The sequence below is a fragment of the Gouania willdenowi genome, chromosome 16, assembly GCF_900634775.1.
Source record: "Gouania willdenowi chromosome 16, fGouWil2.1, whole genome shotgun sequence".
NCBI lineage: Eukaryota > Metazoa > Chordata > Actinopteri > Blenniiformes > Gobiesocidae > Gouania > Gouania willdenowi.
The window spans coordinates 16,201,562-16,213,827 of NC_041059.1; the positions used below are offsets into that span (position 1 = coordinate 16,201,562).

Below are 12,266 nucleotides of genomic sequence, written 5' to 3' on the forward strand. Positions count from 1 at the left end.
TATTTTGATCAGTGAAGATTCACGAAAAGTTTGAGTACAGTGTATTTATTGAGAAACTTCTCTGAAAATGTATTCTCTACATAATGATTACTGCTACATTTGAATCCAAAGATCATTTTGATTCTCTGGGTAAGAAACAGATGAACAAACATGGACAATAAAAGCTTCTTTTGGAGATTAGCATGTGAGCTATATTGCACCTGATCTGAAATGCTACCATTCTAAAATAAAGTGCGTATTCTGTCCTCAGCTAGACAATTATTGTACCGCCCCTCAAACGCAAAGCCACCCAATCATCTCGTGCCGTGTCTTCTATCAGAAGGCAAAATATCAAGGCTCAAAACTGGAACACACCATTTAGTAACTGCTATTATATTTTACACAAAAAAAAAACAATGTTATTTTAGAGTTATACACACTAAAACCTTTGGAAAACGATCACTCTGGCCCTAAAGATCAAGATCTAGTTTGGCACGGGAGGCTTGTTAGACATATGATAGCCTCTAAACTGAAGGTCAGTCCTGGACATTTGTATGTAAGAATCCAGGGGCACAGCAGTAGTGGAAGATTAAAAAATACACTTCCATCCATTGGTTCTCAAACTTTGGTTGTGACCAACTGTCCTGCCCCAGTTGTAGCCCTTTGGCAGGATATGCAGCAGACCTTTAGATAATAACTTGCTGGTACTATCAAATTCACAATATATGTGCAGCTCATCAATCACAAAGTCCTCCACCAGACTCGATCTTCCTGGCAGCAGGGCCCAGTTCCACTTTGCAAACCCTCTGAGCAAACTTTAGGGAGCACAGTGTCTCGCCCACGTTACTCTCCAGAGCAGAGACCTTTAACAGAGAAAACCAACAGAATGAATCCCTCAGTGAGGTTTGACATATTCATGTTGGTTTGTGATGATAACCGACTTAAAGCTGTGCTCTCACCTGTACCACCATGACGGTCTTGCTGCCTTTTCCTAAAGAGTCTTGCAACAAGTACGTAAGGCGAGAGTTCCTGAAAGGGATGTGAGTCTGGTGAGCACGGAGCGCCTGGATGACATCACCCAGAGCCAGCAGAGAACGGTTGATGTTCTGAGCCTCCTTTAGCCTTTCTCCCTCAGCACCGGACTTCCACACTCTCTCTGAACCAGCCAAATCCACCAGGTTCAACTTCCCTGAAGAAACAAAAGTAGGTTCAGTCAATAACCTTTGGCACATCTATTTTCATTTTTTCTATGTGCATATAGGAGCATATTGTACTGAATGTGGTTGTAAGGCTGACCGGTGGTTTTGGAACCTGTGGCGAGGTCCGTGCCCTGAACGGTGACACAAAGCAGAGCATGGGAGCGAGAGCTGTGCTGGTTCATCTGTGTGCCAAAGGTGATCCTGTTCCTTCGAGCTGTGGCTAAAATCTTGAATAAAAATGTAATAATCCAAAATTGTCAATATATTTCTAAGTAATTGGAAGGAGTATAAGCAGCAGAATGAGGAGGTACCTTCTTCATGTGCTGAAAGCTCCTAACGTCAATAACCCGAAGGCCCGGCACATGCAGCTGTCCTGTCCCATCTGGATTTATCTTTATGTCCAGTTTCTCTCCATCTTTGCTCAAAAGGTCTCTGGAAAAAGTTAAAAAAAAAACAACATTAAAACTTTAAAAGAACTGTAGAAATAAAAACAACAACTGGTTCTGACAGTCTACAGCCTGTGGGGGGGGGGGGGGGGGGGGGGGGGGGGGTAAATTTGGTCTGATGGAGGCAAGAAGAGCTGTTTGTTTTGTTTTGTTGTTGTTGTTTTAGATTTGCTTTGGTTTCATGGAGATTTGTAGTTTATCTTTTGTGATTTTGTCTGTCTGTTTATATTAAAAAAAAGATGTCTCTCTGCTCCAAAACAACTGAACCTGACAAATGTCCCATAATGCAGCTGTGAAGCCTGAAAATGAGCTACTGTGTTAATGTGTGCAGGAACAGAGGGACATGTAAAGCCTGCAGGATTGCAGCCCTCCAGGAACAATTTTGGCTACCCTTGTTTTAAAGGTTTGCAAAGTGATCCAACATGGATGGAAGTCAGTTGCAGCTCCTTACGTTTTTATCAGAGTTGTCACCACTTGTTCAAACATACATGTGCTGTGCTCCAAATGCGCTGATGGATGCAGATTGGTTGTCCATTTAAAGACTATTCAAATCATAATGATGTAAATTCAATTATGCATAACAACCTCTTAAAAGCAGAATTTTTGCAGTGTCAATTTTTTTTTTTTAAATTTGAAGATTTTTTGAACATTTATGTTCACTTATTGATAATTGGTTAAAGTGAAAATTGTCTCCCACCTCTGCTGGAAGATAAAATATAGATATAGATAAAATATATCTAAATCCATGAGGAGCTGATGAAGCGGGTGATGAATGAAGACATACCTGAGCACCTCATTGTAGATTTCCACAGAGCTGACGGTGACGGTGTACGACCACATGTCCTTCCTCTCCTCAATCTCCCCAAAAAGATACTTCAAGGCTCGCTTGTTGATCCCTGGATTTTCCAAACTGCCCTGGAAAACAAAAACAAACTTATTCAACATATTTTAACACTCTTTTAATATATTAAAACACAAGTGCATACCTCCATGGTGTAGGTTTTTCCAGAGCCTGTCTGTCCATATGCAAATATGCAGACGTGGTATCCATCAATACAGGAAGTCACAAGAGGTTCAATCTCCTGAAAAACCTAAAAAGGCAAAATAGTTTACAAGCGACAAGTTAAACTTCCTGTCACATCGTAATCTTCTTTATGGGCTGTTCTTTGTCACTACCTCTTCCTGGGTGGCCTGAGGGTGGAAGACCTTGTCCATCTCAAAGAAACGCCCCTTTCCTTTGCTCAGGACGGTGAGGGAGGACTCGTTGTTGGGATCTGTGGTCACCACCACAGAGTGTCCCTCCTCATGCTGGTCCTCCTTCAGTACTGGCTTTACACGACACAACACACGAATGTTTCCTGGAAAGAAAGCTTGGATTATAACACAAGCTCTAATGGGGCTCAGATTGTAAAGTTGTGCATGATAAAATAAACATTTAGCAAAAAAACCACATTAAAATAAACACGTGAATTTTTTCTGTCACTTTTAACCAGATTTACAGCAATATTTTTGATATTTTTCTTCTTGTAAAAATATGTCAATGTTAAATTGAAATTTTAAATATTAAATCTAAATGGTAAATGTTAAATGCAAAATTGAAAATGTTAAATCTGAACGTTACATTTAGATATAAATGTTAAGTCTAAATCTAAATGCTATCAGTTAAATATAAATCTTAAATGTAAAATCTAAATGTTGAACGTTGAATCTAAATGGTAAATGTTTAATGTAAATCTTAAATGTTAAATCTATATCTAAATGGTAAATGTAAAATTTTAAATGTTAAACATTAAATCTAAATGTTGCATTTAGATATAAATGTTAAGTCTAAATCTAAATGTGAAAAGTTAAATGTAAATCTTAAAAGTTAAATCTAAATGTTGACTGTTCAATCTAAATGCTAAATGTAACTCTTAAATGTTAAATCTAAATGTTGAATGTTCAATCTAAATGCTAAATGTAAATCTTAAATGTCAAATCTAAATGTTGAATGTTAAATCAAAATGTCAGGGATGAAACTAAATATTTAGCAAATATGTAAATTCACTGGAAGTACCAAAATAAAAGCGCACACACTGTTATTTTAGTCCTTTTTTACCTTTGAGCTCCACAAGCTGCTCGTGGTACTTCCTGCGCAGTGCTACCTCCTTCCGATATTTGTCCAGAAGATCTTTGTTTGCTTCAGACATCTCATTAATAGCTGCTGAAATCTGCCAGACAGAAACTTTGGTCAGAAAAACTCCTCCCTGAATCTTACAAATGCCACCGCCAAGGTATGATGCTGCCTCTGCGTAAACTTACCTGCTTCTTTGCTTCATTGATAGCAGATCCATAAAAGTCAGAGAAGTTTCGAACTTGGCTCCTGAGACTGGCATAGTCCGTCTTCATGCAGCGTAAGGTAGGAGGAAGTGCAGTGAGACGCTTCTGCAAGCCTGAAGAACACAGGAAGTAAAACCATCAGGCATGATAGTGAGTTTACACACATCAGATCTCGTTTGCTGGATTCTGTGTGGTTGTGATCAGTGGAGTAGCTCACCGAAGAATTGCTCCTGCAGGCTCTGGAAGTTCTCAGCAGAGCAGGAAGCTGCTGCCTTCACTGCGTCCTCCTTCCTCTTTTCCAAGTGGCTGATCTCCTTCAACAGCTCCTCTCTCAATTTGCTAATTTCTCTTTCATAGGCTGCAATCTGTAAAAAGTTCTACTATTGAGCTATTTGTCAGTCTGCCAGTTACCTTATTCTAGTCCATTTAGGTTCCACTCTTTAATTAGTTTGTCAATACGATTGATCTTAAATTTTCAGCTGCAGCAGTGCAGCAATTTCAAGGTGCACTATTCCTCTTTATTTTAAATGCTCCATACTCTGAAAATGTGTGATTTATTGATCCTCATTTATTTTATTTTTTTAGATAATTTTTATAATAAGTGAGTCTTTTTCTGGGTGCACCAACTACTTCCTCACAATCTGAAAACATCTCTGCATAATGATTCTTTTATTCAAAGATAAGGAGACCCAAAAGGTTTAGAGCACTAAGGATTTATTTTTTTTTTTTTTTTTTTTTTTTTTTTTTTTTTTAAAGGATTTTTTTTGGCTCTAGTGGCCTTTATATGACAGTTGCTTGACAGGAAAGGGGGTCAGAGAGAGCAGGGAATGACACGCAGGAAAGGGTCCCAGGCCGGGAATCGAACCTGGACCCGCTGCAGGTGAGGAACTATAGCCTCTGTACATGGGGCGGGCGCTCTACCCACTGAGCTAAACACCGCCCCAGGATTTATTTATTATTTAAGCTGTATTTGTTCTTAATAATTTAAATAATTTGCTTTGATTAAAATGTTTCTGTGGTTAAGTTTTGGTGTTTCTCAGCACTTTTATTTTGAAAGCAGAATTCATGCCTGTGGCAACTTCCTGCTTATTAAGCCAATTATCTTAGCTTATTGCTATTACAGCTGCTAATTTCACAAATTCAAGAGAGAATCAAGAAGACAACGCGCCTCAATTTAAAACAGCTCTAAATGTGTCAGTATATGTTCACTTTGTGCCATCGATTGTCTGACCTTATGTAAAAGCCATGTTATGGGTTTTAAAATATTTATTTATACATTTTCTTATTGATGCAAAATGGGGTTTTTTTTTAATGTAAATTAGCTAAATGTTATTTGTGTCTTTTGGTAGAACATTTACGCCTGTACACACTGCGTAGACTGTAACTCAAGTTTTCGAACTTACAAAACCTGTGTATTAGAGAACGATTTGCATATGAATGTATATTGTGTAGATAAAAATGAGGATTATAAATGCACTGTTATTTGCCTTGTGCTGCAGGTTACAGCTGTACTCGTCAGACTTCCGAATCTGCTCCTCCAGATGTTTGCAGCGCTCATTCTGATTGGACAGCCTTTCAGACAGCAGCTCGTTTCTCTGCCTGGCTTTGGTCAGCTGCTTCACCATCACAGGTGACTCCACCTCCACAGTCTGTGTGACATACTGCAGTGATAGATCAGAGAGGTTAGCATAGCGTTGTTTTTATTATTTGTCAAATACACATCACACACAATAAATATCAAATAACTGTATCCTATACTTAAACGTTCTCAAACATAAATGTAGTTCAAATAAAATGCGATATAAAAATACCTGAGGTGGCGCATTTGTCACTATGTGCACTAATCCTGGCAACTCTGTATTTGTGACACACTTTAATAAACATGATCTAAGACTAATTCTAGAAAAAATAAAGCCTGAGACATTTGTGATATCAAAATGGGTCACGACACAAAAAAGGTTAAGAACCTCTGGGTTAGCATGAAACAAAACAAAAATACCACTTTAAAACCATTCATGGACTTCTGACAACACTTTGACATGAAACTATATGGGGGAAAAAAACTACACACATGACAAACTGTGAACTGTGACCTTGGACTGATTTGATTTATTTTATTTTTTATTTTTGAAACTTTTTTTTAATTTTATCCATACTTAATTAATAATTTTTTTTGGTTTGGTTGTTGGAATATGAAAAATAATTTAAAAATACACACACATATATATATATAGTATATATAGTAGGAAAGTATTCAAACCCCTTTAAATTTTTCACTCTTTGTTTGCTAAAATCAAAAAAGTTCATTTTATTTCTCATTAATGTACACTCAGCGCCCCATCTTGACAGAAAAAAACAGAAATGTAGAATTTTTTGCAAATTTATTAAAAAGAAAAACTGAAATATCTCATGGTCATAAGTATTCAGACCCTTTGCTCAGTACTGAGTAGAAATATCCTTTTGAGCTCGTACAGCATGAGTCTTCTTGGGAACGATGCAACAAGTTTTCCACACCTGGATTTGGGGATCCTCTGCCATTCTTTCTGCAAGATCCTCTCCAGTTCTGTCAGGTTGGATGGTGGACGTTGGTAAACAGCCATTTTCAGGTCTCTCCAGAGATGCTCGATTGGGTTTAGGTCAGGACTCTGGCTGGGCCAGTCAAGAATGGTCAGAGTTTTTCCAAAGCCACTCCTTTGTTATTTTAGCTGTGTGCTTAGGGTCATTGTCTTGTTGGGAGGTGAACCTTCGGCCCAGTCTGAGGTCCTGAGCACTCTGGAAGAGGTTTTCTTTCAGGATATCTCTGTACTTGGCCGCATTCATCTTTCCCTCAATTGCAACCAGTCGTCCTGTCCCTGCAGCTGAAAAACACCTCCATAGCATGATGCTGCCACCACCATGTTTCACTGTTGGGATTGTATTAGGCAGGTGATGAGCAATGCCTGATTTTCTCCACATATACCGCTTAGAATTAACCCCAAAAAGTTCAAACTCATGAAAAATTTAAAGGGGTCTGAATACTTTCCGTGCCCACTGCAAACACTATGAGCTTTTTTTTTTTTCAACTGAGCACCTCTCATGGATGATTTCACCTTGACGGCTGGTTCTTTTCCTTTCTCTCTGTCCAGCTCCAGCTGCAGCTCTCTGACCCGGTCCTCTCGTTTCCTCAGCTCCTCTGCTCTCCTCCACTCACTCTGCTCGCTCTGTCGCTCCAGCTGTGACAGCTGATCAGCACGCTGCTGTAGGGAGAGCTCTAGCTGCTGCACTCTGCTGCGGAGGTTCTCATTCTCCTAAAGCAAGAGGCAAATTACACAGATTATCAAGGGTTAAATTGATAATGCTTCCCTTTTGAAAAACAACAGTGTCTTACCTTTATTAGCATGCTGCTGGATTGGGACGGGATGGCCGAGAGCTGCTGCAGGAGGCCTTGTGTAACGCTCAGATTCTGTTTCAGACTCTCGTTCTCTGCTGACAGACACAGGACCCTCTTCTCTGAGTCTGTAGCCCCCTGAGGACAGACCACATCCAGCATCACACATTGGACAGAGAAACTCAAAATCAAAACTCATACACTTGTGTGCTTTCATTCAGATAATTCATAACATTGTTTAATTATAATACTTGACATGTGGCATTTATTTTTTGAGTGTTGCAGGTGTAGTAACTGCAATCCACTATATGTGCCATATTTATTTATCTCACCAAAAGGTCAGTTTACATTTTTATACTGCGTGTTATGGTTATAGTATATATAGTGTGCTGAGTATTATAGTATTATATACAGTATTTATATTTCCAATATTTTATTTAAGTGTGTGTTATATGTCATTGCTCGTTCTTGGCGAGCACCTTAATTCTGTTGTATACGGTATTTTGTACAATGACAACAAGCTTCTATTATTCTATTTTATTCTGCTGCATGTAAATAATTGAAGGCTTGATGGAAATCAAATCCAAACTGTGCACCACTCACAGAGGATGTTCTTAGCCTGGACAGCTCCTCCTCTCGCTCCTCTATGCAGCCCTTAAGTTCATCAATCTGTTGGAAAATGAACATGTGAAAATAAACATGTCGAGTAAAGTTTCAGTAAAAACCTGTTCAAATATTCCTGAATAATATATCCTATATTCTACTAAAGATGTCAAATTAAGCTGAAAATGTAGGGTTGATGAAACACACAGACACATACTGCAGCACAATAATAAATGTGTACTATATTTCTGACTTTTCACAGATGTTGACAGTATCGAACCATCGGTATGCCTAAGGTCTCTAAAATGAGCATATTTGGTGATGAAATGTGTTTGCTGTGGTCTAACCTGCTGCTGAAAGGCTTGTATTCGACCGTGTCTGTCTCTTTCTTTCTGCTCCAGCTGTGAGTGCAGCAGACGGAGTTCTCCTCTCAGTTTGCTCCTCTCCCCCTGCAAACCACACAGAGACTGCACCAGCCGGTGAACCCCAGCCTGCGTCTCCTGGTCAGTGCTACACTCGCCTGGGTGGGGGACACAAATTACAGCCATCATGATGAACAGGGCTAGGTTTAACATGGGATAATCACATCTCCTCATCTCTCTAACGTAATTCTAACCAGGCCCACTCAAAATAGCCCCAGCTTTTATCTCTGACCTTATTTTAACCTGTTTGTTTTTTTAACTGGGAGGATCTTTTCATTTTAAAGCATTTTTACAGCACAGATCAGTACTTGTACATGTGTGTAATATTAATGAACATTAAATATGCACTTAAAGCTTTCTCGCTCGTCATTGTAGTCTTCAATGTTCACATTATGGTCGTTACATGCCTGCTCTTTATACTCAGGCTCTCTCTGTATGATTAATGTTCACCTTCCTAATGTGTGACACAATCCTCCAAAGTCCAACAGAACCTGATTCACATTCCCAACAGAGGTTTAATCACTTCTGCTTCCCTCAAATATTCATCAGGCTCTCTCGCCTCCAGTTTTCCACCTCAGGGTTGTGTGTGAAATCTAATCAATGAGTGCCATCAGGTGTCAGACAGATTGGGAAGGAAAGGCAGGAAAGGACAAAAGGCTGCAGCTGTGCCCCATCCATCGCTGCTGCTCTACTAAATATATATCCCAAGAAATGGGTTGTGATCATGTGACAAAATGCTTTCAAATAGGAATGCAATCTAAAGAGGACAGACTTCAAGCAGCATGTGAAATTTAAGTGTTAAATTAACCGCAAATGTCTGTTTACACAGGTCTAAAGAAAAACCTGCATGAAAAGTGATGCACTTGAGTTTATAAGGTGAATGGGGGGAAAAACGGCTGAATTTTCAATGAAAGTCCACTGAATGGAGCACAAACCATTCATTCACATTAAACTTTAAACAGAAGATCATATCTGAGTCTGAATGATGATACACCACAGCTGAAGATGCACAGGCTCTGTCCTGCACTCACAGCAGCTCAACGGTGTTGCATGTTACACCTACAAAAAGCCAAGCAGCCTCGTAACACCAGGACAAGGACCTCGGGCTATATTTAGCACAACACGTTTACACGTGCTGCCTCATGTGCTCGGCTTTGTAAGTGCACTGGCGGGGAATAAAGCAGTAGTGCTGTTTTATTCATAACAGAGTTAGAATGACTAATCTAATACTAAAAGCTCTCAACACAAAACACACAATCTGTGCCTTCTGAGATTATTAGGAGTCCACATAAATGTGATCATAAGCTTGAACGTTCATACACACATCATGGAGGTATCTGTAACCCAGCTAAGGTTTGCCTGTGAGCTGATGCTCTCAGCCTGTGTCAGTCAGGTTGGATTTCTCTATGAACTCATGCATTGGTTAACAAGCTAAATGCATGCACAGTAAACAAAGATAACAAAAACAGTGCGTAAATCCAAGGCCTCTTGTCTTCACAGGTCAGAAAAAGCATCTGGTGACTAGATACAGCAGATACTGTGCAGTATGTGGAAACACTCAAAAAAATATATATATACCACTTGTAAATCCAGTGGATTTAAAATGGGGGTATGTGACATTTGGGAAAAAACTAATTTAGAAAGTTTAAATCATGCAAAAAGACTCTAAGTGGATCTTCATAAACTGTTGATTACTCATTCTGCTGCTTTTTAACAGAACGCAATTTAAAAAGGTTGAGTAACAATGATTAAATCAAATTGTTCATCTATTAACTAAGATGTGGATTTTTTCCCCAGCTTTTTAAAAAAAACAGAAGTCGTTTTATTAATAAGGGCATGAAGAAGAGCATCTTCCTTGGTGCCTTTTGAAATACCTTGGGTTTTTAACTATAGGGACGCTACCACCATGACTGATTCTGATTGGTGAGAAATCACATGACCCTTAATGTTGACAAAGGAAGGATCTTACCAAATATTCTCCTGTCTGTATTTAAATGTCTCATCTTATCACTCATGTCCTGTCCCTGGGCAATGTTACACACTTTTATCACTCTGGCTAATCTAATTTCTGTGTGAGGATATTAAAACGGCTTCATAACATCTGCCTTCTGGCTGATCTCCATTATGTGCCCTGCATGTAAAAATCAAAGCCATCTCCTCCTCCCCTCCTCTCACCATCACTCAGTGGGCTCAGGACCTGCTGCTGACCCACAGCCTCCTCCAAGCTGCTGATGATGCTGTTCTTGTCTCGAAGGCGCTGACGGTAGGAAGCACGGAGGGCCTTCATGTGGCGACGGTGCTGCACACGGTGCCTCTTCAGCTGGACTCTGTACTGGTCGGCTTGCTGTTGAAGCTGCTGGAAGTGGGAGTATTGCTCCAGGAAAGTCAGCAGGTGGGACATCACTGCAACCAGGGGAGACTCTGCCAACTGTGCACCATAGAGATACATTTTCAACTTTAGACACCAACAAAGATGCACATTTGGAAGTTATTATCACATTAGAAGCAGTGTTCGGTCAACACAACAAGTTACCTTTCCTGTCGTCTCTAGCTGAATTTGGGAAGCTCTCCTCTTCTCAGCCTCCTGCTTGAAAGACAAAAACGAAGCCAGAGGAGTGCATGCTGGGAAGTCAGGAGGCTCTTCCTCCTCCTCCTCTTCATTTAATTCATCACTGTCACTGCTGCTGCCTGATAATGTCACAAAAATCACCCAGATCAGAATAGTATACAAAGTGTGACTAATAAATATTCCGCAAATTAGTCAAATCTATTCATCACGTGCATGGATCCTGCATTTATCATTCATTATCACACATACTGCTGTTAAATAGCTTAAGTGGACTTACTTGACTCACTGAAGCGAGCACAAGCTTTTCTTCCTATTTTGGGGGTGTGGCCATCCCTCCTTCTGCCCCTTGTTTCCATGGAAACAGGCCCGGGCTCCTCGGCCTGGGAACAGCATCATATATGGGGGTCAGACAATAATCCACATGCACCATATTGACACACAGCACACACATGCCTGCTAAACCTAACAATAAATGAGCAGCAACAAACGTCCATCATCAATAAATGACCAACGTCTGGACTCCTGCATGATTTCTGTCTGAAAAATACTTGTAAACGTTGAATGGTGAACAGTAAATCATGATGGGGCCTGACATACCTCTAATGAAACTCCACATGCATTTTCCAAGGCTTCCTTTTCCTCCTTCTTAAAGACAGTGTAAAAGATGTAGACCAGAAGAGAGTAGAAGGCATACATCTCCTCGCTCTCTGAGATTCCTTCTGAATGCACTACATGGATTGAAAGACATTCAAAAATTAAGAGAAATACTCTTTCCAGCTAGGACCGAAATAAAAATCTATAATATGATGATGATTAATCCGACATCGGGATGAATCCAAAGGTTAAATGTCATTTTAGCTTCCATAGCCACCTGCATCCCTCACTGATCGTCTTTGTTACCTCATCAAATGTTGTCTCCTCTTTGGCGATGACAATCTGACCTCCAAGGTTTCCTTATTCCACTTTCACCCTCCATCTGCTCTGCCAATGTCAACTCTACACGAGCAGCAGCCTCTGTGAGCAGATCGCTCGCTCCTGTGTGTCTTCACTCCCTCCTCCTCTACTTCTTCCTCTCCATCTCCAGCCTGCAGCATCTCTGAGCATGCCCAGTGCAGTCTGCTGAGTCGCTGCAGTGCATGGGGAACTGACAGATGCTGATAAAGACACTGATTGTAGCTACTTGTGTCAATGCTGTAGATAAAGATAAAGCTTGATGCATGTGTGTGAAGATATTCCTGTGATCAGAATTTTTTTTTTTTTTTTTTTTTTTTAATATCATTAAATTGCAAAATACAACATAAGCAAAGCAGAAACGTAGAAGATAAACAAAGGGATAAATTCAGAGATCACCTGGAGAAAAAT

General features: G+C 39.9%; 1 protein-coding gene across 1 annotated transcript; it reads right to left on the bottom strand.

The window, feature by feature from the left end:
* Window positions 1-29: 29 nt before the first annotated feature.
* LOC114477603 (kinesin-like protein KIFC3) lies at window positions 30-12,022 on the bottom strand. The gene is made up of 20 exons (XM_028470017.1): window positions 11,805-12,022; window positions 11,502-11,632; window positions 11,182-11,284; window positions 10,869-11,023; window positions 10,511-10,763; window positions 8,261-8,433; window positions 7,914-7,979; window positions 7,311-7,448; window positions 7,033-7,230; window positions 5,431-5,604; window positions 4,161-4,308; window positions 3,926-4,056; window positions 3,723-3,834; window positions 2,801-2,982; window positions 2,611-2,715; window positions 2,409-2,539; window positions 1,490-1,610; window positions 1,276-1,405; window positions 939-1,168; window positions 30-842 (listed from the first exon to the last, which is right to left on the bottom strand). The coding sequence occupies exons 2-20, from the start codon at window positions 11,598-11,600 to the stop codon at window positions 717-719; spliced, it is 2,775 nt and encodes a 924-aa protein (XP_028325818.1). The 5' UTR covers window positions 11,601-11,632; window positions 11,805-12,022; the 3' UTR covers window positions 30-716.
* Between the last annotated feature and the right edge of the window lie 244 nt (window positions 12,023-12,266).